This window comes from Capra hircus, chromosome 1 (genome assembly GCF_001704415.2).
Source record: "Capra hircus breed San Clemente chromosome 1, ASM170441v1, whole genome shotgun sequence".
In the NCBI taxonomy this organism is placed as follows: Eukaryota; Metazoa; Chordata; class Mammalia; order Artiodactyla; family Bovidae; genus Capra; species Capra hircus.
Window position 1 is genome coordinate 116,562,434 of NC_030808.1, and position 27,888 is coordinate 116,590,321.

Genomic DNA, 27,888 nt, shown 5'->3' on the forward strand with positions numbered 1-27,888 from the left:
GGCCCTGGCAGTGACAGCCCTAAGTCTTAACCACTGGACCACCAGGGAAGTCCCTGAAACTTTTTTTTTATGCTTCAAACACTTTTCCTTTCACTCATAACTACCTGTAGAATACTGGTGCTGAGCGGCAAACATCGAATATCTGTTTTTGTCTGGATGAGTAATTTTACCGTGTTATTTTTAATGGGCTATTTCTCTCTGGTTTTTATTTACTGGCAATGACGCTAAGTGCTGTTACTTGGTGATTAAGGTAACTACTCAAAATAAAATAAAAATCATGGGGGATTTCACAGTGGTTAAGACTCTGTGCTTCCACTGCAGGCGGCCCGGGTCCCATCCCTAATCAGGGAACTAAGATCCCACATGCCACACCGTGTGGCGAACAAAAAAAAAAAGAAAAGAAAAAAAACATGGGCATGTGGCAGGAAACATTAAATGTCTACTAAGGGCCAGAAGCTCTCCTGGGGCCTGGAACTATAAAGCTGAGAGGAGAGCAGTCCCTACCTGAGGCGATTCATTCTGGAGGCAGAAACACAAGGACACAGACACTGAGGGCGGTGAGTTAAGTGGTCTGACATGCCGTGGGGCAAAGGCAAGGAAACAGGGGGAGGTTTTAGCGTAGTCCTGAGGGAAGGTGGGGCTCCCCCGGTGGCGCTCAGCAGTGTTGGTTACTCAGTCGTGTCCGACTCTCTGCAACTCCGTGGACTGTAGCACGCCAGGCTCCTCTGTCCATGGAATTTTCCAGGCAAGAACACTGGAGTGGTTGCCATTCCCTTCTCCAGGGGATCTTCCCAACCCAGGGGTCAAACCTGGGTCTCCTGCACTGCATTCTTTACCGAAAGAATCTGCCTGCCAACACAGGAGAGGCAGGAGATGCTGAGTTCGGTCCCTGGATCAGGACGATCCCCTGGAGTAGGAAATGGCGCCCTACTCTAGTATTCTTGCCTGGAAAATTCCATGGGCAGAGGATCAGTCAATCCTAAAGGAAATCAATCCTGAATATTCAATGGAAGGATTGATGCTGGAGCTGAAGCGCTAATACTTTGGCCACCTGATACAAACAGCCAACCAACTGGAAAAGACCCTGATGCAGGAAAAGATTGAGGACAGGAGGGGAAGGGGACAACAGAGGATGAGATGGCTGGATAACATCAACTCAATGGACATCACAAGTTTGAGCAAACTCCAGGAGATAGTGAATGACAGGAAAGGCTGGCATGCTGCAGTCCATGGGGTCGCGAAGAGTCGGATACGACTTAGCAACTGAACGTCTGAGGAAAGTTACGAAAGAGTTCCATGGGCACAAACAGCCGTGTGTAATTTCGCAGGTCCTGCAGAGGGAGCCTGGCAGAGGATGCAAGGCAGAGGGAGGGAGGGTCACCTCTGAGGTGAAGCCAGAGGTACTCAAATGCTAGTGCACAAAAAGATCACCAGAGGGCGCTGGTTGGTTAAACTTACAGATTTAGCCTTGACAGAGATTTTTACCCTTTAAGGTTCAACTGGGGTCCAGAAACCTGCATTTATAACCTGCTGGTCCCCAGGGCAGGGACAAGCTATACAGTCTGATCTTTTGCCACAAATGACTGAGAGACACTGAAGAATTTTAAGCAAAGGAATGAGGAGATCAGATACATAAATTAAGATTCTCAGAAGTTGTAGGGGAGACAAATAAGGAGACTGCGGAGTCCAGTGGACAGGTGACTGAGGAGGGAACAAGAGAAAGAGGAGGGCAGTACTGGAATCACCTGATAACGGAGAAGAAACCCGGGTCTCCTGCACAGTGGTAAAGACTGCCTGCCAAGGCAAGAGACACAAGTTTGATCCCTGGGTCACGTTTATCCCCTGGAGAAGGAAGTGACAACCCACTCCAGTATTTTTGACTGGGAAATCCTATAGACAGAGGAGCCTTGTGGGCTACAGTCCATGGGGTCGCAAAGGGTCAGACATGATTGAGCACAGACGAGCCCAAGAGAAGAGAAGAAAGAGGCAGGTAGCTTCAAGATTTGCCAGTGAGATAGCTGAGCAGGTCATGGTGCCATAGAAAGAGATGTGGGACAGAGGGCAAGAGGGGAGGACGGTGAGGGAGCTAAATTCAATGTCTGTTTCCATTATCTTGTTCTAATTAAACTTTAAGATAATCAGAGTCACAAGCAGTTGTTAAGATAAGCAGAGAGAGATCCCATGTATCTTTTACCTCTGTGTGTGTTCAGTCTCAGACATGTCCAGCTCTTTGTGACCCCCTGGACTATAAACCCACCAGGCTCCTCTGTCCATGGAATTCTCCAGGCAAGAATACTGGAGTGGGTAGCCATTTCCTACTCCAAGGCATCTTCCCAACCCAGGGACTGAACCCACATCTCTCGACTCACCTGCATTGGCAGGTGGGTTCTATACCACTGTGCCACCTGGGAAGTCCCGACTTTCCCAAATGTTAAATCCAGCAAAACTAAAGGCCAATATCATAACCAGGATATCGACATGGACACAATCCACCAATCTTATTCAGGTTTCCCGGTTCTAAGTTCAATTCTGAATACCTGAATTTGCGATGTCAAAGATATTCATGGGAAAAGATGTCCAGGGCAGGTGGGTAACAACAGGTCAGAAGGGTAAGGGTGAAGACATGGATGAGGGACCTTTATCAAATGCGGGTTCAATGCCTTAAACAATGAGATTATGACAACAGAAGAACCCAGCAGGCACAGGTTTAAGCAGGTTTACGCGGCAGAGGTAAAACATGGGTTGTACCGTCACTCAGCCCTATCCTGAGCCTTCAGCGTAGGTTAACTCACTTGGTGGTGAAGAGCACGGGTTCACGAGTCAGGTGGCCTGACCTGTCCAGGCTCCAATCACTCAGCAGGTTCAGAGCCTTGGGCAAGTCACTCACCCATGCCTCAGTCATGTGTCTACAAAATAAGGCTGTTAAGTGGACTTCGCCTGTACGGTTATTTTGAGAATAAGATGAGATAGAAGATGCTTACAACTGTGACACGTTGTTCGAAAGGAAGCAAACTTACATAACTGACAGGACCAGGCAGCCAGGAGCCCAGAGATGAGGAGGAGATAAACTTGGCTGGAAGCAGGAACTCTCTGGCCAAGACAGGAAGACAGGTGAGGACTGGCTGCTGCAGGTTAAGTCTGTACAGGTGTCCGACGGGGTGGAAGCAAGTAGGTGGCTGAGAAACTGAGGGAGTCTGCCCCTCTCTGAAGTTCAAGAGAACTGTGCGGGCAGGGAGGGAGCCTGAAGAGAGGTGAAGGCCCGACGAGCCGCTGTGAGGAGGGAGGGACAATACCCGGCCCCCCATCCGGAGACAAGGGCCCTGGCGGCAATGTAGAAATACCTGCACCACTGTGAGACTGACAGTTAATGCTGGAGGATTTCAAGAGAGACCAAGTGGCCAACCAAGGAAGCAGGTGGCAAGGTCTCAGGCAGGAAAAGGAGAAAGAAGGGCTAGTGGGGAGGGACAAGAGAGACTCGAGTCCCAAGGCGGCAAGGAAGCTGCCTCCCTGTCTGCCTTCGAGGGGCCAGGTGACAGCGGAAACTGGCGCACAGCACTTGACACTGGTTCAGTTTTCCCTTCTCGCCGCCAGGTCTCCGATTCCTGTTCCCAGGCCAATGCAGACAAGTGCTAACTGCTACTCTTAGGGATTTTTGTTTTTCCCCAGTTGTCCGTGTTCTCTCTCAATCCCGTCAATGCAACAAAACTGAGACTCCTGGCAACTACGGAATCCGATTTTAGCCCCTGGAACAAGAATCTCTTATCCCGCCCATCAACCTCACCACCAGCTTCTCACCTCAGCACAGCCTGGAGGATTCCTCCTGACAGAGGGGTGTATAAGAAACTCCTGCCCCGAGAGGCCCTACCCCTGCTCAGGGGGTGGGGGGTAGGGTGCCCAAGGTGGTTGAGTTAATGTTACAGTTACCAGTGGAGAAGGAAGTAGCAACCCACTCCAGCGTTCTTGCCTGGAGAATCCCAGGGACAGGGAAGCCTGGTGGGCTGCCGTCTATGGGGTCGCACAGAGTCTCACAAAACTGAAGCTACAGCAGCAGCAGCAGTACAGTTATCAGAGGGTAAGTCCCTCAAATTTTTCCTGACTTCTGAATATACATGAGTGAGTGACGGCCTTGGCCTCACTGAGACAGATATTCCTCTCGCGGAATAAAAGGGAAGTTCCTTCTCCAAATATTAAACTGTGTGTTTAATTAACCCCTCAGGACAAGCTCCCACCACCTTCCCTGTCAAGAGACCAGGCCGAGGATTTCATGGCCCCAGGAGAGGAGAGCTATGGCAAGAAGAGACTTGAGGAGGAGACAGAGGAACATACTTCTGCGCAATCCTGAGTAAAAGGGGGCCCTTCCTGAAGGACATGTGAGGAGGAGGAACAGAGGAGCAGGGCTGGCAGAAGGTCCCCTGCAGCCCCACTGGATGCACCAAAGCTGCTGAAGTTAGTCGATCAGACACACAGTCACCCTCACTCTTCAGGAGGCAGCAGAAAACACCCATCATTCGCAGAGCAAAAACAAACTACGTTTTCCTCTCTTTTTTCTTCCCTTTTTGCATTTGTGTCTAAATTTAATTCCATGATCAGTTGTGCTCTGAGTAAAAGTTCCTACAGAAAGAGCAGCACTGTGTTGACTACTTATGTCCTGAGCACAGTTGCTGTCAAATTTGTCATCCTGAACAAGCATCTTTCAGCGGAACATGAGTACAGATATTACAGGCGTCATACTGCCAGACAACCATGCCACGCAGCAAAGGCTTTAAAACATAAAATGATTACGCCGACTGTGCAGACCCATCCGCTTAATCGTCTGCCCCAGCATCACCTGTTTCTTTGGGTTCTTTTTTTCTGGAGACCTAAGACTGGCGTATGATACATTTATTTCCATCTATGTTACTCTCAGGGCTTCCCAGCTGGCTTAATGGTAGAGAATCCCTCTGCCACACAGGAGACTCAGGTTCAAACCCTGGGTTAGGAAGATCCCCTGGAGAAGGGAATGGCAACCCACTCCAGTATTCTTGCCTGGAGAAGCCCATGGACAGCGGAGCCTGGCAGGCTTCAGTCCATGGTGTCACAAAGGGTCAGATAAGACTTAGCTACTAAACAACAACAATGTTACTCTCACGAAGATGTTCCAACTGACCATTTATGGACCCTTAATGTGTTTTCTATCCTATAAATATAGTCTATTGGGTTGGCTAAAAAGTTCATTCGAGTTATTCTATAACATTGTACAGAAAAAACTAAATGAACTTTTTGGCCAACCCAATATATAGTCCTCAACTCCAAAATCATGGAGAACTGAAACAGGCCTAAGAGCCATTTTATTGCAGATTTCATTTGGAAGATTGTACACACTTTGTCTGAAAATGACTCTGAAACTCAGAGTATATCTTTTTTAATTAAAAAAAAAAAAGCTTTCTATTCATCAAGGAATTAACATTCCAGTACAAATTACAAAAAGGAAAGATCCAGCTTCTCTAAGTCATTACAAAGTTAGTAGCGTAGAGCCCCTTACAAGAACAAGGCTCTCTGTGCACAGCATGAAACAAGCACGAATCTTCTGAAATGAGCATAAAAACATGCACTAAAGATACACATAAAAACACATTTCAGAAGATACAAAATAAACTAACAGCAGTTCCTTCTGAAGCACATGCTGAGAGGTCTGGGAGACCACAGGAGGACCCAGGAAAGTGAGACTTCACTACGTTCTGAGTATTTAACGTGGTCTTCTACCATGAATATCTGTGATCTACTTTCAAAAGAAAGTCGTCAGTCATGCAAGCAGCTGTCTTTCCTCAAAACCCTGCTTATGCTTTAAGCAGATCTGCAAGATGCGCAGCCAGCGAAAACCTCACTGAATACTGAGCTTCTTAAAACGCCTTTCACACCTCTCCCCAGCACCACTCCCCTGCTCCCGACTCAAAGTCACCCCTCTCAAACGAGCAGCTTGGAAGCTGTAAAGCAGACAAACCCGAAATGAAAGCCCAGGATCCAACTCTCTGTTCTCCCACTTTTCACGGATTTTTCTCAACCCATTTAATAAATGGAGACACACAGCTACCTCAGAGGGAGTCTGTGAGGACATGCCCAAATGACGATATACAAAACCAGACTGCAAACTACAAAAACTTCTGACAAACAGCTACTTTTGCTGTATAATATGTTCCAAGTGTAGATGCACACGTATGTACTAATAATTCATAAAGAGCAAAGAACTAGATTTTCATTAAGTTGAGATGCTGCTCAGTATTTTATTACAATGATTAATTTGACCAGGAGTCAGTATTAAAAGTGACTAGAAACAGAGCAAGTGTTGAGTGGCAATGGGTTCTGAACAGGAAACTCAAGGCCAAGTGACCCACTCAAACCAACAAGACCAGAAGTGGCAATGGTAAAGACCAAAGCAAATATAGTACACGCAACAACTATAAACATAACTCATTTGCTCTCAGTTTACCAGAGAGGAAGATAATTAGATAATTTAAGATCAAGAAATACTTTTTTAAAATGCAAAAGCAAAACAAAAATTTCCCAATTTTCACTTAAAGGCTAGATTTCTTTAGGGCCCAGCTCATACTTAATTCTCTCAGAAAACCTCTCCTAATTTTTCCAGTCTCCCATCGCTTCTTATAGGATTACAGGTAATTATGTTCTGACTATGGCTGCGTGTTCTGGGTATGCATCTTGTTTCCACAAAAATCCTTAAAGGAAGCCCCCTTGAAGACAAATAGCACAGCCTCCTTTTGGTTAAAATTCCTCACAGCATCTATTCCAATGCAGAGAATCTTAATATACCTTAAAAAATAGATCGCTCTTTACTGAAATGAAATATAACAAGCTCTCTGAAAACATTTTCCTGAGAAATTCAGAAGCAATCATGAGCAGACATTACCTCTGACTTCATCAAAAATTTAACTGATCATAAATACACACACAGCCAACAATAACCACCACTACCACATACCAGCATTCCAACATGCAACAGGCTGTAACATTTTTACTTTAGAAAAAGCTAAAATATGTTTCCATAGGGTAGCAATGTGGAATGCAGAGTTACACTGGTACGTATTAAACTTGAGAACTTTTAAAGGTTATAAACTTTTAAAGATATAAATCAGGAAAGTACAATGGCGTTTGACAGAGGTTAGGGGAGCAGAATGGAGAAGGAAATGGCAGCCCACTCCAGTGTTCTTGCCTGGAGAATTCCAGGGACGGGGGAGCCTGGTGGGCTGCCATCTATGGGGTCACACAAAGTCGGACACGACTGAAGCAACTTAGCAGCAGCAGCAGCAGGGGAGGGGAGAGTGGGGAAGGAGGAGTTTACTTAATGAGTATAGAGCTTCAATTTTGCAAGATAAAAAGTTCTGGAGACCAGCTGCCCAACAACGTGCAGACAGTTAAAGACGACTGTACTGTACACAGAAAACGGTTAAGATGATAAATTTGATGTGTTTTCACTACAACTTTTAAGTCTCTGTAAATTTTACATAGCCAATTAACTGAACAGCTACATACCCAGAAAAATACAAAATTCTTCCAATTTTTGTTTCAGTCTCAAGCAGAAAGTAGCTAACAGAATGAAAAGTAAGCTCTTGAAATATCATTTAAGAAGAACTAAAACTGTAATTCATTACCTGAGCTTTCTTCAAATCTTTTGCACAAAACACTTTTTTTTTTACAGCAAGATATCTTCCAGAAAAGGCATTAACAATGCAAAAACAGAGAGTAATAATTTGAGACTGGAGATTAGGCTTGGCTAACTTTTCATTTATTAACATATCAAAGTTACGCCTGCACATGTCTTAAAGTCCAATAGCTGTATATGACGTTGTGAAAAACAGCAGCCTACAGTCCATAAACTCCATTTTCCATTCTCCAAAAGCAGCTATTTTCAACTTTTATTCATTGTGCTTCTTTTATTTACCATTTTATCTCTAAATAACACACTTGCTGTTGTACTTCCTGATTTTAAGCATTATCTATTAGCTTCCTCCTATAGAAGATGGTGGAACAGTAAGCTCTCTTTCACCTCCCACCAAGATGTTATGTACTTGCATATTTCCTTTCTCCCATCAAACAGATTTCAATTCTAAAGCTAGTATATGTTTGCAGCAGGGAAACCAAATAAGTAACCAGGTCCTTGTTACTACAAATCATTTCACTGTCCACATAACAGATATGACATCAATGAGAAGTCAATAATAATCTTTAATGTTAAAGGGAAACATTAGATAAATTGGAAATAGAAATAAAAGTTCCCATATGCATGCACACACACACAGAGATATGTAAGTATCCATCCATCCACTGACACGGCTTAGATGCAATCGCACACCTCACAGCATTCAGATCTGGCTTTCTAAACACCATTCCCCACTAGGAAGAAGTAGGGTTCCATAAAGAAATGGCTGATTGCAGACCTGAGGCAGAAGAAAGTACAAGATGAGCCTGGGAGACTTTCTGTGCCCAAAAAGGAGGTGATCAAAGTCAAATGGTGTCATGTCAAAGGATACAAAAGAGCCCGAAGCATCTTCCACTGGTCACCTCTGGACTAAACGCTAAAATGAACAAGTATAACTGGTTGTAAAATGCTGAATGAATAAATATCAGTAACCCCATAAAAACGACCAAATATAATTTTTTTAATCAAAAAAAAAATTAGAGAAATTCATGTACTGAAAAGCTAAACAACCAGTCCATTCTAAAGGAGATCAGCCCTGGGTGTTCTTTAGAAGGAATGATGCTAAAGCTGAAACTCCAGTACTTTGGCCACCTCATGAGAAGAGTTGACTCACTGGAAAACACTCTGATGCTGGGAGGGATTGGGGGCAGGAGGAGAAGGGGACGACAGAGGATGAGATGGCTGGATGGCATCACTGACTCGATGGAAGTGAATCTGAGTGAATTCCGGGAGTTGGTGATGGACAGGGAGGCCTGGCGTGCTGCAATTCATGGGGTCGCAAAGAGTCGGGACACGACTGAGCGACTGAACTGAACTGAAACATGCAAGTGCAACAATTCTTACTCTGAGAAGTGATAATCACAGGAAAAGAATTTAGCATTTACTGTGCCTTTTCAAAAAAGAATTATGATTTATCACAGGTGATGATGAGGGGTAGACCACTCTTACACAAGAATGTCAATATCTAGCCATTCCCAATGAAATGATGGTTTTGAACTTGATTCATCAATGGATGCTAAACTTTCCGGTGCAAAATTACTGAGGAATGGGAAAGGTTGCAGTGACAAAGCTGTACCTATAGGTCCTGCTCCTTCTATTGGACAGTGGCTTTCAACAGATAGCCAGTATTACGTCACCAATTAAAACCTATCTTTCATGCCTAGGTAAACTATGAATTTAAACTATGCTTATACAGGCACATCTGTCCAGGCTTTTGGGTTATTTTCATAGTAAACAAGGTGGATGCCTCCTTAATGACAAATAAAAGACAAGCCACACACGAAAATGTGGAGGCAATCTTGACTTGAAACTCCAAGCTTGTCCCTGGAATCAGAAAAAGTATACACCATCTTCAAGGACCTGAACTGAAAGTAAGCTGGTTGGCTTAGATAAGAAACCAGACTGTCAATTATGTGTTTAGCAGGGCTTATTTTTGCAGTCCAAATGGCTCAGTGAATATGTCACAAATTAATTACCCACTGAGCAAGAAGGGGAGCTGTTTCTTCTCTGTTTTGAGGGGATGATAAGGATAGTGGTTCCAAGAGTACAGTCAACCAAGAGAAGTTTCTCATCCAGCCTAAACGCCCAACCCAACAAAACCTCAGGGGTAGACAGGAAATGACTGAGGGTAAACAGAGGAGTTCCATGGGCAGTTTAACCACGAAAAAAGTTAATCTTCTTCTAATCTGTTTCCCCCAAAAAAGGGCTTCATGTCCATGATACATGTTGTCACTTTTCACCATACTGAACACCCAACATTTCTTAGCCAGAATTAGAGCTGCCCATCTTGCAAGCAATTTCATCTATCTGTCACTTCTTGAGCACCCTGGGCGAAACATTCTGCTCCGCTCTGCCTGCTCCCGGTGGCATTCATGGGGACAATGGGGTCCTGGCTCCTCTGATGCTGACCACAGCCACTGAGTCCTGCAGCCTGGGGTCTGCCTACCTTTCTCCTTAGCAACACTTCTTGGCCCCTGGGGCCCAGACCTACAGCATCCACACATTTCCTCCTGCTCCCAGCGCCCATTAGGCCACAGCAGGGAGGAAAGAGCAAACATTTTCCAGTAGGTCCACTCCGTCTGTGCCAGCACATTACTTAACTTCTGAGGCTCGGCTCCCTCATACACAAAACAAAATAATAAAATCTACATTGCAAGCGTGTTACGATGATTACAAATCATGTCTATAACGTTCCCAGGACAATATATGAAATAATTAATAGAGACTGGCTAGTAATAACTGTGGTCCTAGTGCAGACTAGTTACAGTCTGTATTCACCGGCCACTCGCTATGTGGTGGACACTGTTCTAAACGCTGTAGAAGTACTGACTCATTTCATCCAGAAGATGCTATCAGTTATGCCCATTTACAGACAAGAGGCAAAGAGAGAGGGTTATAACAGTAACAGTAATGAAAAGTCCTTCCACGGTTCCCCATCACTCAACTCCAGCAAACACGCCAGCCTTTCATCACAGCCCCATCGGAAACCAACAGGCCAGGTGAACATAAACCCTGGGAGTTCCATGTCAAACCTCTTCCTCTCCTTATCTCATTCTTCGGCCAGAAACACCCTTCTCTGCACAATAGCCCCCAACCTACTTCCCCACTACCTCCCATCTCCGAAAATCCTGCTTCTTCCAAAACTGCACTCAAATGTCACTTCCCCTGTGACCTCCCTGGGCTTCCCAAGCCCTTCGGGACTCCCTCTGCCTTTTATTCGCATCGCTGTTTCCTTTCCTTCCTCCACAGTCTGGACTATTTGGCTATGTGTCCCCTCCCTCTGCTGTGAACACTGAGGGGGCCGGGACCACACTCTCCCCTCCGTCCCCACTGGCCAGGCACAGTGCCCAGCCAAAGCCTCAGAGCAGAGTTAGGACACGTGTATTGAGGGGCTCCGTGCATCCGACACATCGGGGTACTCATCTGTGAGCTGGGGGTAAAGCACCTCTCTCACAGGGCTCCGGAATAATAAATGAGAGCTGGGACAGAGGAAAAAAGAGCCTGAGCAATGTTCCCTAAGAAATGGGGAAGACTGAATCACAGCCACCCTAGCTACCCCATGGAGGACCAACTGTTCCCACGACAGGAAATACCGTCTTGGGGCCTGACAGCAAGAGGGGAAGCAATCCCAAGGCTGGAAAGCTCATTTTCCCAGCACATGTTGGGAACACCAAAGTCCCGCTTAACACAGGATTGAGAGCAGTTCCATAATCGCTCCAGAGATGCTGTTACAGAAACAGACTTGAGAGAGCGAACTTTTGGGTACCAGGGGGAAGGATGGGAGAAGAAATAGTCAGGGAATTTGGGAAGGACATGCACATGCTGGTGTATTTAAAATGGATAATCAATAAGGACCCACTGTATGCACAGCACAGGGAACTCTGCTCAGTGTCCTGAGGCAGCCTGGATGGGAGGGGCGGTTTAGGGGAGGATGGATACATGTATACGTGTGGCTGCGTCCCTCTGCTGTTCACCTAAAACTACCACAACACTGTTAATTGGCTATACCCCAATACAAAATAAAAAGTTCAAAGTAGGGGGGAAAAAGAGATGCTGCTAACAGTTAACAGCAATAATGACAGTAAATACGAGACTTATATGATGAATTCATAACTCATTAACTCAGCAACAATAAGACTCCTCCTTATAGCAGGGGAAATTCCTACACATAAACAGACAAGGTTCTGTGTTATTTACTGTAAAGTCACATTTCCCAATCTGTTCAAAGATTTTAATTACATAACTGTGTAAAGTTTCACTTTTTTATTTTTATGTATTAGCTATCCCATTTTAAATGCTTTTCTCTGACGAACTCAAAATATTTAAAAACAAAACTCCACTCAATTCTAAAACATATCTAAAATCAAGTATGTGTCACACCTGGTGTTTTCCCTCAAGTCTGTTAACACTAGTATCTATTGGACAGCTTTTTCTAAACATCGTGTCCACCTGCAACCTCTTATTTTTTCAGGTCTTGTAAAGAAAGAGAACTAGTTTCTTCTCCCAAGCTTACCTAAATCACTTCTATTTTAAAATCTCGGTCCCATGTGGTACTAGTCAAGCCCTGGACTGGGAAGATCCCCTGGAGGAGGGTATAGCAACCCACTCCAGTATTCTTGCCTGGAAAATCCCATGGACAGAAATGCCTGCTGGGCTACAGTCCATGGGGTCCCAAAGAGTTGGACATGAAGCGACTTAGCACGCATGTACACTCTGATGTTAGGATTTGTTCTAAATGCAGTTTTAACCACAAAGCATTTTAATCCTCTTCTGTTTCCCCCAAAAAAGGGCCTCATGTCCATGATACAACCTTTGACCCCCTTGAAATTACACATGAAGCCTCACCCAGAAACCCAAGGCCCCTGTCATTTCCTGTTGCTTTCGGGTACACACTACATGGGATACCTCTTTGCCCTCTGCAGTCTCCCCAGGGTAGAAACTCACTTCATCTACATCTGAGATCTGTAACTCTGCATAATGACAGTAGCATGTAGCATTGCTACATTTAAAAAATTTACACAACAGGTCTGCTCCCTTGTTGCTGTTAGCCCACTTAACTTTAGGAAAAACTCTCTTCAATAAAATCAAACAGCAGTGCTTTATAGCTCTGTTCCAGCGCTGAATGTAGGAACTGAAAATAAAACATATGTTTCTATTACAAAGGAATAAAGGCCATTTCTACTGAAAACACTTTACAAATCCGACGAACGATCATCAAGATAACAGAAACTATAAAACCAATGCCAGAAAAGGGTGACACTTGACAGTCAATCTTGCCCCAAATGTGCTGAACGGTTCTTTTCACCATCACAGCCAGAACACAGACACTATTACTGCAAGTTAATCTTCTGAAGTCTATGCAATTTAATCCAACTCAACACATATATATATGTGTGTATACTTGCTTGGCTGTACAGCTTGCTTGGAGTGTGAAAGTTGCTACATTATGGCTATGTCTACACAGCCAAATGCTTCCAAATACACTGTGTCATTTGCTTACAGAAGCTGAAGAAGGTGCTGAAGAAAAAGTAGAAAGTGAGAGGTACCAGGTGCAACAGAGGGGTGGCAAATCAAGGTCAGATATTTGAAACTGTATGCTCTTTTCATATAGTGTAGTATAAATAATACACTACTTAAAAAACAGGTAAGAATAAAGAAAGAGCAATCGGATGTTTACCTAAATTACTTCTTGATTACAAAAGTAAAATAGCAAGTTTTCAGGGGAGAAATCTGGGAGACACCATCTCAAGGTTATCACCACCGGTCCCGGGACAATGCGCTGGGAAGAACTGAGACTCTCACAGCACTGCCTCTGAGATGTTCCCACCCAACGTGCATACCATGAATCTGATCACGAGTAGCTGGACAAATACAAATCAGGGGACTTCCGACAAAATAATTGGCCTATCCCCTTCAAACATGTTAAGGTCACAAAAAAGAAAGACTGAAGACCATGACGATTAAAGGCTATGTGGACTGGATCATGGTGGAAGGGACCCACAGCTGAAGAGACTAAGGACTTTACCTTCAGTCACCCAGCCACACAGCAGCAGAGCCAGGACAGCTACAGCCAAAAGCTCTTTCTGAGATGCTGGACCTAGGGGTTTGGGGTGAACTCCTAAAATTCATGCATTTTCAAAATACTTTTAGCCTTAAATGCTTATTTTTAAGATCAAAACTTTTATACTCTACCATGAGAAAAGGACAGTGGGCAACTTTCACAGATTTAACATTCACACTTTTTAGTACACATAAATAATAAAAAAAAATGCAATACTTCATAAACTGAATTAAAAAACAGAATCATGTGTATTATGTGGTTTATGGAAAATGAGAAAACAGCTAGTGGGTGAAAGGTGAACCTAGGCAACTATCTGTTGTGGTTGTGCAAACAAAAGAAATTTTAGCTGGGGCGGGGGAGAGGGGGTGCGGTTTAGAAAATAATCCCCACCCCAAACCAACTGGTTACATTGGTAAGGATATTAATAGTATAAGTAACGAATCCAGGGCTTCTTTAGTGGTTCAGTGGCTAAGACTCCAAACTTCAAAGCAAGGGGCCAGGCTTCAATCTCTGGTCAGGGAACTAAGATCCCACATGGCACAGCTAAGAGTTCACGTGCCACAACTAAAGCACCCAATGAAGACCTGGTGCAACCAAATAAATAAATAAATTTTTAAAAAGGTAACGAATCCAACAAGAAGTCCTTGACGTTCTGAGCTAGACAGTGGAGCCAGGCATCCCTCCATTTGGTATAAGAAACATCCAGGTGATACATTTATATCTGGGGCCCCTAAAAACATTCTTCACAAAAGATGATAGTCTATCAGCTTTTAATTTATCCTAAAATTGTTTTATATTTCATCTGAATCATTCCTGCAAAAACCTTTTTGTTTTTTGGTTTGTGGGTTTTTTTTTTTTTTGGTTTTGGTTTTTTTTGCCTTTCTGTGATTGTGACAGTTAAAATCAGAAAAACATGAACAGGAACAAGTTATCAAAAAATATGAAGAGCATCTAAGGAATGGCAGAGGAGTCTCTCTGTTATAGCCAGTGATGCTGAAAATTTCAAGATTTACAAATTGGGGAAAACTAGGAAAAAAAAAGCATGTATGCACTACCCACCCGCCCCTCCCCCGCCACGCACGCACACACACACACACACACGCACGCACGCACGCCTCAAGCCTAATTATTCATTTGTTATTCTTAAGCACCGCTGAGCATCTTGTGTGTGCCAGGTACTGCCCTAAGATACCAAGCACAGAACATATCTGACAAAATATCTTAGGAAGGAACAGTACAGTTCAGAGTCAGAAGAAGTAGGTGATCGATTAATTAGAACATAACCAGAGCTATGAAGAAAAATGAAGCAGGACAAACAGACAAAGTGACAGGAAGATGACATTCTGACTGCGGTGGTCTGAAAAGGCTTCTCAGAAGTGTCCTCTGAGTTAAGCCAGGAGTAGGGGATGGAGCAGGCCTGGCAGACAACGGAGGGTGGGAGGGAGAGTGGCACCCACAGGTCAATGCCTGAGGCCACGATTTGCACACAGGCTGCTGCTGCTGACCGAGACAGGCAGCCGTGAGGGGACGCTGAGCACAGGTGTGGGCCGTGATTTATGTCCTAGCAGGACCACTCTGGCTACAAGTAGAAAGTTGTCATTAGAGGAGCAAGAACAAAAACAGGATCAGCTACAGGCCCTGCAAGAAACAGGGCAGGCATGGGGGGTGGGGGAGGGGGCGGTGGTATGTGCTTTGGGCCAGGGTAGAAGCAGTGGAAAAAGGAATACAGTTGGACTCTGGCTATATTTTAAAAGTAAACAGGATTGCGGAGGGAGTGAATGCCGAGTTCTGAAAGGTAAAAGCCCAGAAGGACTATGTCTTTTACCCTATCCACGCGGTGACTATGTATAACATTACTAGGGAGAAGTCGGCAAAAGGAGTAAGTTTAGGCGTGGTAGGAAATTAAGACTTTCACTTGATACACATCAGGTTTTAGATGCTAGTCATCAAAATAGAAGTGACTAGTAAGCAACTAGATATCTAAGCTGTGGGGAGAAGTATCAGCAAATGCAATAGATACATGCAGAGAGAGAAAGGGTAGAGAAGTAGAGAGAGAGATAAGAACTGCACATATGCGTGTGTGTCTGAATGAAGAAAAGCTCAAGAAAACATGGAAAATGAGAAAAGAAACAAACACTGTCCTTTATCTACTTCAGCACCATTTGAAAATGCTGTAATGAGAAGGTACTATTTTAGTAATTAGAGAAAGGGGAGGCATTTCTTCAGTTCCCCCCAGTAAAATAATAAGCTAATGAAAAAAAAAAAGGGGGGGGGGCGCTTCTCTCGTAGCTCAGTCAATAAAGAAATCTACTTGCAATGCAGGAACCAGCCGGCAGTGCAGGAGACCCAGGCTCAATTCCTGAGTCCGGAAGATACTATGGAGAAGGAATGGGCAATGCATTCCAGCATTCTTGCCTAGAAAATCCCATAAACAAAGGAGCCTGGCAGGCTACGACTTAGCGGCTAACCCACCAGTGAAAAAAATTAGATACAGAATGAATAAAAGAATACCGTGAAAACAACACTCAGAGACAACCGTTGGTAACTGGGTGAATTATTTCCTCCCATTGTTTTATTGACATTTACCTACTGACACACAGACAAGACCGTCTGGTTTTGCTTTCTAGATATAGTTCATTTTTGCTGGTTATTTTGACACACACGAGGTAATACTAAACTCCATGAAATTAGGCCGTTTTCTTTGCTTTGTTTTGAATCTAGGTTTCCGCGCTTTTAGCGTGTCTCTACGCTGCAGTTTACCAGGGCTCCCTCAACCTCTCCAAACACATCACACGCGAACTTTCATCTGGGGCGCTGCCTGGCATCGGAAGACATCTGTCCTTTCCATTCCTGCTCCTCCTCAGAGCTTTGCAGTTGGGGTAGGGGTGGGGTGTCTGTCTTATAAAACCATAAGCACACTTCCGTTTCATTAAGAATTCTTTGTAAACCTAATCTCTCAATAGAATCTTTATGTACCATCCTCTGTGCACATTTCTAATGTAGCACCAAATCTTTTATAAAGCATGCTTTAGCACTGCCTCAAGGAGTCACTGTCTAGTCACCCAAAGAGTGGAAACTGACTGAAAACCGCTTCCCTTCAGTTCATTCAGCAAATGCCCACCAGAGCGTGTGTGTGTGCATGTGTGCACGCGGATGTGAGGGGATGACAGATACAAAATCTTAAAAGACAGTTTCAGACAGAGAAACACACTGTGAAGAAAACAACAACACGTGAGAACGTAACTGCAGGAAGGTGAGAGAGAGAGGATGCTATTCATCTGGGTGTCCCAGGAAAAACCTCCTCAAGAAATGACACTTGAGCAGCAGCCTCAGTGGAGTGAACGAGGCTGCGGACACCCCGGGGAAGAACAGCCCAAGTATGCGCCAAGCTGCTCCAGTCCTGTCGGACTCTTCGCGACCCCATGAACTGTAGCCCACCAGACTCTCCTTTCCCTGAGATTCTCCAGGCAAGAATACTGGAGTGGGTTGCCATGCCCTCCTCCAGGGGACCTTCCCGACCCAGGGATCAAACCCGTGTCTCCATCGGCTCCTGCACTGCAGGCAGACTCTTTACCGCTGGGCCACCAGGGAAGCCCACGATCCAAGTACAAGGAAGAAGACAGACAGAGGCCCTGAGAAAGGAAGGAGCCTGCATGTTGGAGGGATAGATGGAAGGCTGTGTGGCTGAAACGTCACAGGAAGAGGGGGCCAGACCATGGATGGCCCTGCAGGAGAAAATCTGGATCCTTATTCTGGGATGAAAAACTACCGTAAAGTTATCATCAGGAACATGAAATGGCACGATTTAGGCTGAGCAAACAGTGTGGCGGCTGTGGAGAGACTAGAATGTAAGGAGCAAAAATAAAGGCAGGGAGACCAGTTAGGAGACTGTAACCATTCTCCAGCCAAGAGATGGGGTGGCTGGAAGCACAAGTCAGTCAGTGTGCTGGTGAACTGTTCAGGACATATTTTGCAGCTAAGAGCAACAGGACATGCTGAGAGAATTGGGAATCTGTGCCTGAGGAAACAGAACCAGCCCGTATCCACACCACTAGTGACTTAGCTTCCCTAACGGACCGTCTCAGTACTCAGCTCGCTGGGCTGGGTACAGGAGGTGCAGGCAACGACGACTTACAAGATAATTTAAAATGCATCACGCTGTCTCACTTACCCAAATTGGGATCAGTGGCCGGACGTTTCTTAATTTTCGCTTCAGAAATAGCAGAATAATAGGCACACGTCATCTTGATCAGCCATGTTGCTCGAACCATTGGCACTGAATACTTCGCTAAATATGCAAAAACATCTTCTTTTTTACTAAGGATGGGAACCTAGAAAGAAATAACATATTTATAATCATCCCATATTATGTTCATCGCTAGGCCAGCCTAAAGAAAGGGGAAGTGAAAGAAAAAAGACTCTTAAGTCCATGCTGACTCTGAGAAAGTTATTCTTGATGGATTTTCAAATGGCACATGTGGTTTTGAAAAAATAATAAAACATTTTAAGCAAATTTTAATAAAAAAGAGTTGACACTATGTTTAGCACACTGGTGGGACAGTTCTGTTGTGCTTTCTTATTTATAAAAACAAATTATTTTCAAGCTCTCAGATGCTGAAAGCTACGCCTCACATCAACAATAGAGGGAAATAATTTCATGACAGTCCTCCAAGGAGTTTAATCTCAAAATTGGAAAGGACAAATCATGAGAAAAGCTATCCCTACTCTATACCTTATTGAAGGGCATTTTTGTATAAAGCTTTCCAAATGTAACATTTCATAAGAATGAAAATTTCCAGAAAGCTTCTAAAAGAGTGTTTAGCCCAAAATTTTAAATAGAGGCTAAAATGATGGCTCAGTGAATCTGCCTAATAAACACAGCACTAGAAATAGCTGAGTAATTAATTCACTGGTTGAAAGTGGGCACTTGAGGCAGTTAATTATTTCTTCCAGACCACAAAGGTACTATTTAGCAAATTAGTATCCCAATGTACTGCTGAATGGCTTGCAAGAGTTAATCCGGTCTTGTAGAATTCCTCATAAATACCCTAGGAAGAGCCCATTCATCTATACATATCTATCCAATTTATGAATACAGGGTAACACAGTGGACAAAGGGCACATTGGCTACAACACAGCAGTTTGGGAAAAGTGAGATGGAGAAGCAGGTGTTGTCCCACCCCCAGCCCCCAATAGCAATGAGTACCTCTGTGTTTCATTCCTGGCCCTAGTCTGTGTGATTAAACCCATCACTCTCAGGCTCTTCATGTATGAATGAGATAAACTGACCCTGTCCACTTCACAGCAGGGTGAGGAGGATAAAGCAAAAAAATTACATTTATCAAAATTATGACAACTTTCATTGTTGCCAGTTCCAAAGATTTCTCCATGCCCCCCAAAGTATTCTCAAGCCACGGACTCTTACCCTCTCCTAAGAAAATCCTGGAAACCACAATTATGAACATCACTAGCCCTGGTTTCTATGCCCCAAAGTCTTGCTCGATTTTTGTCTTGAAAAATCAAAGCTTCAAACCAGCTTATTTATTCATATATCATGGCATTTTTCTTAGTTAGCCAGTGGCTTAGACAGTGGATTTTTTTGCATTATACATATGTTACAAACTTGACAACTCACAATCTTGGTACAGTGTAATCATAGAATTAAAAAGTGGTTTTTGTATATAGCCCTTCAAACCAAGGTATCTTTGGCACCTGGTTCTTCCCAAAGAAACGTCAAGCTGCTCCAATGATGAAGGAAAGCTGCCTGGTTGGACACTGAGATGCAGTGTGTCCATACACTGTATTTTACGGTCAATGTAACAGGCTTCTGACCGTGTACTATTCCTGCCGTGGTTGCTGACTTTAGAACACAACTCCCATGAGAGAGGCAACCACATCGCACACCACATAACTAAAAAGGAGGTGTGAAACATTCTCTCTGTGGATCACAGTGAGACATTTCGACAAGAAAATTTCCTGAACATTTAGCTTACAAGACACATCTTTCAGGGAGCACAAGGCTTGGGTTTACTATCATTTAGGCGGGGGAGAGGAAAAGCAGAAGACCAGACTGCTGTATTTTTCACTGGGACAGACAGTACAGTATCAGGGAGTTAAATTCTAGCTGTCAAGGTCAGGTTCCCCGCTAGGTAAGATGTACCAAAAGACTATATATCATATATAAAATCAAGGCCTAAAAATAAGGCAAACACAAAAAGTAAAGTTAGCACCTCCATGGAAGTATTACTAATAGTATCTTTACAGAAGCCTAAAGGATTTCTTCTGAGCAGCAACTGACAAGAAGGAGTTGGGGGGAGGGGTACATTTTGATCATGCGAAACGTTTAGATGAAATAGCAGGCAAAGCTGAGTCTTCCGTGAACAGCACAAGGCAAACCTGTAGCTCACTGCCCTTGCTGGCAGAACCCTAAGAAAATCGGTTGGCTCAAATCAAGGGCTTTGGAATTCAGAAGAACATATGTGAAGAAAGTTATTTAATTAAGGAAGAAAACACATTTTGATGGTTTTGTCAAATTTACAGTTTGGGCCAACTTAGGAAGGAAAATATGTTTACACTGACTGAAGTATGACTTCCTACAGAGATGGATTCCATTTTCAGCCAAGAAACCATCTGACTTCAACTTGTAGCTGAACCCAGGCAGTCACCGGGCAGCTGTTTGGTTTCTAAATCAAGCTGGAATTGCATCTAAGTACCAAAAGAAAAGTAAGACACCTAGCAAGTGGTGGTCTTCCACTGGCCAAAGGGCCACCCTTATATCATCTTTCCCTTCGCAAGCTCCTTAACATCCGCATCCCCTGTTTGCTGGGCAGTGATAGAGGCAAAGGGAAATTTCTGAGACCACAGCAATCAAAGTCACCGCAAGTGAAACACATCATTCCTAGTGAGCTGCGCCAAAGGCTAGAAGGATATCCCCAGAAGCAAGAAGTCTCCTTTTCCAAATAGCTATGACCATGATCGAATTAAGAGGCTTTTTGTAAGTCATTGATGACCTCTCTGAGGCTAAACACCTGGGTGCTGTGGAGCTTTACAGTAGCAGAAAACCAGGTCCGGAAACTTGATCCCGTCCCATACAGGAAAACTATTTTGAACCCTAGATCAGAGCTGGAAGATGACTCAGGATCTTAACAGGAAAATGAAGGTCTTCTGTACCAAGCCACCTCACAGATAAATATCAGAAATTAAACAAGATGTATTTAAACTTCCTAATATGAAGGAACATGTGGAGAATGACATTTTCCACCCAATTCTACAGAACCATCACCATCTCAGGAGGATGAAATGCTGAGGAAGGGATGGGAAGGAATCGCTCTTGAAACGCCCAAGAAATGAATAAATCAAAGTATATTCAACGGTTTTACAAAGAAAATATATGTAAACTTTGCAAAGAGAATTAATGTCAGGGCTTACCTGAGGGACACCTGACTTGGCCAGAGGCAGCTCCTAATAAAGAGAGAAGAACAGTGGCTAATACACTGCACCACGATTTACTGCCCTCCATAAAGATGAGAGGCCATTATACCCCTAAAGCAAGGGCATCAATTCCTCACCAGTATTTGCCTGCAGGAAATATCCCAAAAAAATGCATTCCAGAAGCTTACAAAAAAGGCAAACCTAAAAAGAAAGACATCAGGCTGGCTACATAGGAGTGGAAGGTACTAACCCACATGGAGGGTATGAACTGTTGGTAGAAAAACATTAAGTACTGAAGGATGGCCTTTGACTTCTGTGGCCTTCAGATACAATTCACACACCCCTGTGGGCCCACGTGATAAATGTTGAGCAGTGGAAAAGAGATGCTATGTGGTTCAGCCTGTGTTGAGACAGAGGCACTCCCTGAGTAGCGAGAGGGGGTTATGCTGATGACTGTGCTCTGCAAGGACTTCTGTTGCCTTTAAGCACTAGCATCTATGAAAAGCAACATGATGCTCTGACATTAGGGCGAAATGAAGCCAATGGGGGCTACAGGCACTATTTTCAAAGAGTTGCTTTAGAAAACAAACAAGTAAATACACAAAGGAGCTCTCCTCTCACCTGAGCCTGCACCCAGCCATTCGTGAAAATTTAAGAATGGAAAATGGGCTCTCCTGAAACTAAAGGGTTTCAGGGGAGATGAGAAAGACCTGGGAATTATTTGAAAGGTATGTAAGAAGTCAGAGATCAAGACTAACAGGGAGGTTTCCGGCTCTCATCTAAATTTCAAAGGACGTTTTATATTATTGGGACTATAAGACTGTTGAATGTGTGCAGTTATTTCCCATTTGAGGAAAATGATCAAAGGCAAAGATCCTAAAAGAAGCCTCCCTTCCCTCCCTCCACTCCCCCCTCCTCCAAAAAGCTGGGAACTATGAATAAAACTGCCCCATTTTGTTCTGAAACTTTTTCAAAGATGTTCTTCACGCACACACAGAATCACTATCCTTTATCTCACTTGTTCAGAAAGAGACTTAGGTTAAAATTTTGGATGGATGCTTTTCAAGACAAGGAAATAGCATTAAAGCGAGGGTTTCTATTCAGTGCATTTTAGACAGCATGGCCTAAGAAAACTGAGAATGTAACAAGAATAAGTGAAGTCTCACTGCCTGTTCTTGACTTTAAAACCCTGTCTACTGTATCAACAGCTTCCTGTGTGGCACGTTCAGGTCTCCAGATGTCCCTGGCACCACAATCCACCAAAATGAAGGGCCAACAGCCTATGAGCAGCACACACGTGCCACTAAAACTGAGTTGTGGAGAGAACTGGGGAAAAGAAATATACACTTCAACCTTATCCCAAATAGTTTCATTTCTATAAGGCCACAAGGAAAACAATGCAACAAATACTTAAATACCTTTTTTGCCAAAATAGCAAGTGGTTTATTTCCTGCTAAGTCAGAGAACCAGCTATGAATCGCACTCTGGGATCGAGCGGTAACCAGCCAATAATTATCTTTAGCATTAACTTGTGGTTTCTTCTTTCCGGTGTCCTGGAAAGTGTTAAGCTTTAGCTTCTCAGCTAATATGCTGCTAAAATAAGCTCCGATCTGTGGAAGGGAAAAAAGGAAAAAGTTTAAAGACAAAAAGCAAGAATGTTAGTAATGTACATATTAGTATTTTATTTGTATTAAGTGAAAATCTTCATAGAGCCCATCAGAAAATAAAAGAGGAATTTGAGACCTTGAAGCCAAGAGATGTAATTTCATTACACTAACATAACGCAGAAGCTCCCAGAGCACCTTTGTTTCACTACTCACAAGCAGTTAGGGGAAAAAAAAAAAAAGCACCTTTGAAAATCTCTGTAAGATAAAATTAATTACATACTGAATAAATTTCAAGAGAAGGGGTTCTGCTTTAATCTTCAGCTCTATGTCTTTTTCATAATACACACCCGTTTGGAGAGAATCTTTTTTCTGTGAGGTGTTGCATACAACAGCAGAACCTAGTAATCACACAGTAATCATTCTTCTCCTTGTTTTATCTTAATAGCATGTATTTTTGGAAAGGAAACTCTATATTTACACTCAGTGCCTTAAAAAAAATATGAGTCTAGAGAAATCTAATTTATTTAAATGGCAAATTACAAAAGGTTCAATTAAATTAAATATTCAACATTTTTGATGGAGCTGCCAATTTCATGAGGACAGGCATTTCAAGAGAAAGCTAATGTTACTTGCTCTGAATGGAACAAAGTAGCAAAGGGAGCTTCTGTGAATGACTAACATTTTCAAATTAACCACGCTTAAAGAGGACAAAGGAAAGAGACAGGGACAAGAGCGGAAGGGACTGAGTAACATCAAAAACTCAATGAATCCACAGAAAACCTGTTGGAATTTCCAAGAATCCTATCACAGCATCACACTGTGTCCTTTGGAAATTCTTTAGTACCAGGATGTGGACAACAATTTCTAATAAATACCTTCAATAAGGTTAGCAGAGGGCAGCAACCATGATTAACACAAAACGCCTACCAGGCTGCAGCAGGATAAGAATCACTGCCTTGGTTAATGCTCACAACTCAGTGAACCATTCGTCTATAGGCTGGAGCACAGTTGGAAACAATTAGCCAAGTCTATCTACCAGGGCGAATAACTGGTACAACTTTTCTAATGTGAATTGGTATCTCCTGTTCCTTGAGATCGATATACAATGAAAAAGTTTGTTTTGCTAAGTTGATGTAATAAGACAATAAAAATTATAGTAATTAGAAAAAAAGGAAGTCTGAACTTTATTTTTCTAAAACAAATTCATAGTATGGTTTTATTTTTTAAGCAAAGTGTGCAGAATATCCAGAGAATAAATTAAATGCAAAAATTCAACAAAAAACAGTTGTTTGAAAATAAGCAAGTTTTTCAAGCAGTATTTGGTCTTTGCACCAGTAACACAAAACCCCTGCCTATGTAGATTGTTTTATATTTAAAAGATTCTTTATTTGCAATTATGTATGAGCAGTTTAATCAAAATAAAGGCATAAAACAATTTTAAAGTAGTCTGAGAACTACCAAGAATATCCACAGTGATCTGAAGAGACTATTCAATTAAACCAGGGCAATCATTAAAGAGCTTTGCAAAAATTATGTTTTAAAAAAGTCTGGGCAATCTCTTGCAATTATACTCTTTTCTAAGTATTTAATAACAGCAATGGAACACAGGGACTATATACACGTTTTAGTTCCTAACAAACTTTATGAACAATTTAATAACTGTAAGCAAAGTCAAACTTCCCAAAAACCAAGCTCAGAGAAAATTCATGACAGAACTCAAAAATAAACAAATAAATAAAAACATGACCATACATTTAATTTTACTCTAACAGCAATATATTCACATTATTCCAAAATCAAAGAAAAACAGTTAAGAGCCTCATTCCCAGCTCCCAATGCCTGCCTCCAAGTAACCACCTTGATTAGTTTATGTCTTTCCAGTGTTTCTTCATGTGTGAATACACACAAACAAACACAAATATATTTTTCTCTTATCTATACCTCATTATATATACTGAGTAAATCTGAGAACCTTCCTTCCATATTTGCATATGGAGAGCGTCCTCATTCATTTTCACAGACACATAATAGTGTACTGTGCGGATACTTACATTGTATCTAATTAAGTCCCTGTTGATGGACATTTCAAGTGTTTCAAATTTTTGCTATTACAAATCACGTTGAAGTGAACAGCCTTTCCTACTGAATATTTCAGTTGCCAGTTTAGCAAATTACATATGCTTGTGCGTACATGTGTACATATAAAGAGATCTGAAATAATACACAAATTTTTAACTATGCTTATCTCTGGTTAAAACAAAACAAGAATAGAAATTCATCTGTATGCTTGATTTCTTTTTATCTGAATGCATGCTTTTTCAATTTAATGAGTAAAAGTATTTCAATATTTGAAAACAGAAATAACTCAGAAAGGACAAAGAAACAAACCTTAAAAGAATACAAATAGAAACCGATAATCTATATATCTAATTGTTAACATAATTACACAGAAAAAAGACTTAATTCAAGAAACATTTTTAACACAACACTGACTATATTTTCTTAATGAAAATGAACTTAAAGTTAAAGACAAAAAGCATGGTAGAGGAATTGTAGGCTTTACAAAATTAATATTGCTGTTGGAATGACACTGGTATAATTTATTCTGGAACTTTTTATGTATAACTGGACTCAGTGAGGACTTCCCTGGTGGCTCAGATGGTAAAGTGTCTGCCTACAATGTGGGAGACCCAGGTTCAATCCCTGGGTCGGGAAGATGTTCTGGAGAAGGAAATGGCACCCCACTCCAGTATTCTTGCCTGGAAAATCCCATGGATGAAGGAGTGTGGTAGGCTACAGTCCACGGAGTCACAAAGAGTTGGACACGACTGAGCGACTTCACTTTTTTATGTATATTGTAAGATAGAGTCAATGAATAAACAAGTCAATATTGCTGGGATCCAGGGTTCTCGATTTGAGAGAAAGGAGATACAGTGACGGAAAGGGACAAGAAAGGGAAAAAACTCTGTGGTACCTGCATTAGAATGGGCAGATGGAAAGGAGGGAGGCAGGGAAGGAAGAAGGAAAGAAATCTGTCATCTCTGTCCATTGAAAGGCCCTAGACTTTGCAACCAGAGAAGGCAATGGCAGCCCACTCCAGTACTCTTGCCTGGAAAATCCCATGGACGGAGGAGCCTGGTATGCTGCAGTCCATGGGGTCGCTAAGTCGGACACGACTAAGCAACTTCACTTTCACTTTTCACTTTCATGCATTGGAGAAGGAAATTGCAACCCACTCCAGTGTTCTTGCCTGGAGAATCCCAGGGACGGGGGAGCCTGGTGGGCTGCCGTCTAGGGAGGTGCACAGAGTCGGACACGACTGAAGCGACTTAGCAGCACCAGCAGCAGCAGACGCTGCAACACTAGTAGCCTTGAGCAACCCAGGCACCAAGATCTGGGCTGGGGCAGGAAAAGAACAAGATGGCCCTGGACAATGTTATTGTGTCAAATGTGAGGAAATGATGACACGAGAGAGATATGTCAAAAAGGTCCAAAAAGGTTAAAGTTGCCCCCACTGGCCAATGTGAGACAATGTGCACATCAAAAAGAAAACTGAAGATAATACAATTGATTTTAAAAGAGTTCAGGGGTCCAAAGTGGATGCAGTGTCCTTTACAAAAGAATGCCAACTATTAAACATACAAGGAATAACAACTAGAAAACCAGCATTTTTGCTTTTGCAACCATCAGCAAAATAAATCATTCGGCAGGAATCATCAATTGATGCTAAAAATCATAGCATAAAATTTTATTGCGGAATAGGATATTCACATGGTCTCAAAGCAGCACCCTGTGGAGATTCCTACGAGGAAAAGATGACAACTTTTGCAATGGAAAGAGATGGCAGACACCACCTTAGGTGATCAAACAGTATAACCAATAATCAGCAAACTAACCCTGCACATCTCCTGATATGCAGTGTAGTCTTCTTAGCAAAAATACATAACCTGAATCTTGTCATGAGGAAATGACCAAACAAACCTAGACTATAGTACTAGACAGTAAGAGAAACAACTGGACTCAGTGAGGAAACCTGGAGAGCAGTACTGCACTGGATTAAAATAGGGTTCGGAGACACGGCAGCCAAAAGCAAAGCGTGCCCCCTGATGGGACCCCGGGGCAGGGCACCATAAAGGATACCTGGGGGAACTGTGGATGTGGACCACGGCTTAAATAACACAGATGCATCAACATCAGTTACCAAGGGTCTCACGTACACATTTCAGAAGTTTTAGGAAACGATGAGCATTACCTTTGATGGGTTAATTACAATATTTCTAGCTGAGCCATGTTCATCTCCAGTAAAGGCTGGCTGATTGTTGAAACCTTGCTTTACGTTCACTGCGGTAAGTTCATCCTGTTGGAGAAAAGGTACTGATTAGTCCCAAGGACGTAAAAGATCCAACTGAAGCCAGTCTCCTGCAGCCTGAGGGACAACAAACTTTCACGATACTCTTGCTGAACACTCACCAAGGAAAAGCAGAAGTAGGGGGGTCTAAAAATCAATACATAAATGTGCAGAGAGAGAGAAAGCAAAGGTGGCAAAATGTTAACAACTGCTGACTGCAGATAAAAATTTTTCACTAACAAATTGGAGGAAGAAATCAAAGCAACCCCTCTCCCATAAACATAAAATCATAGACTCTAAGCTAGAACTGCTTCTAGAAAGCCCACAGTCTGACTCCCCATCCCTTGCCGCCCCTATGCTTATCTCTGTTCAATATTCCGGAAAATTTGCTCGCTCACTCAAGTATCCAACACCCCATAGCAAGTTCAAGACAGAAATGAAGGGTTCCTAGGCACAAGGTTTGTGCTAACCACACAACACCACAGGCCTGCAACTGAAGGAAAGTTTAGAGCTTGCCAATGAAGGAAAGTTTAGAGCTTGCCAAGTTCTTTCATATATTTTGGTTCACTTCATCTTTACCAAATCTGAGGCGGACATGTGTCTTCACGCCCGTTTTACAGATGAAAAAAGTGAGGCTAAGCTAGTACAGTAAATGGACAAAGCCAGCGCTGAAAGGCCATCTTTTCAATCCTAGACTAGGAAGAAAAATTTCCATGACACTATGCACCAGAGTACACACGCCACACGAAAA

General features: G+C 42.9%; 1 protein-coding gene across 1 annotated transcript in view; it reads right to left on the bottom strand.

Moving 5' to 3' along the window:
* MED12L (mediator complex subunit 12 like) overlaps positions 1 to 27,888 on the bottom strand; it is a 360,401-nt gene that overhangs the window by 296,705 nt on the left and 35,808 nt on the right. Inside the window, exons 3-5 of the mRNA XM_018049036.1 lie at positions 27,042 to 27,146; positions 22,601 to 22,792; positions 17,923 to 18,082 (exon numbers count right to left, since the gene is read on the bottom strand). Of these exons, the coding sequence (XP_017904525.1) occupies positions 17,923 to 18,082; positions 22,601 to 22,792; positions 27,042 to 27,146 (457 nt within the window). The remainder of the gene's footprint in view (positions 1 to 17,922; positions 18,083 to 22,600; positions 22,793 to 27,041; positions 27,147 to 27,888) is intronic.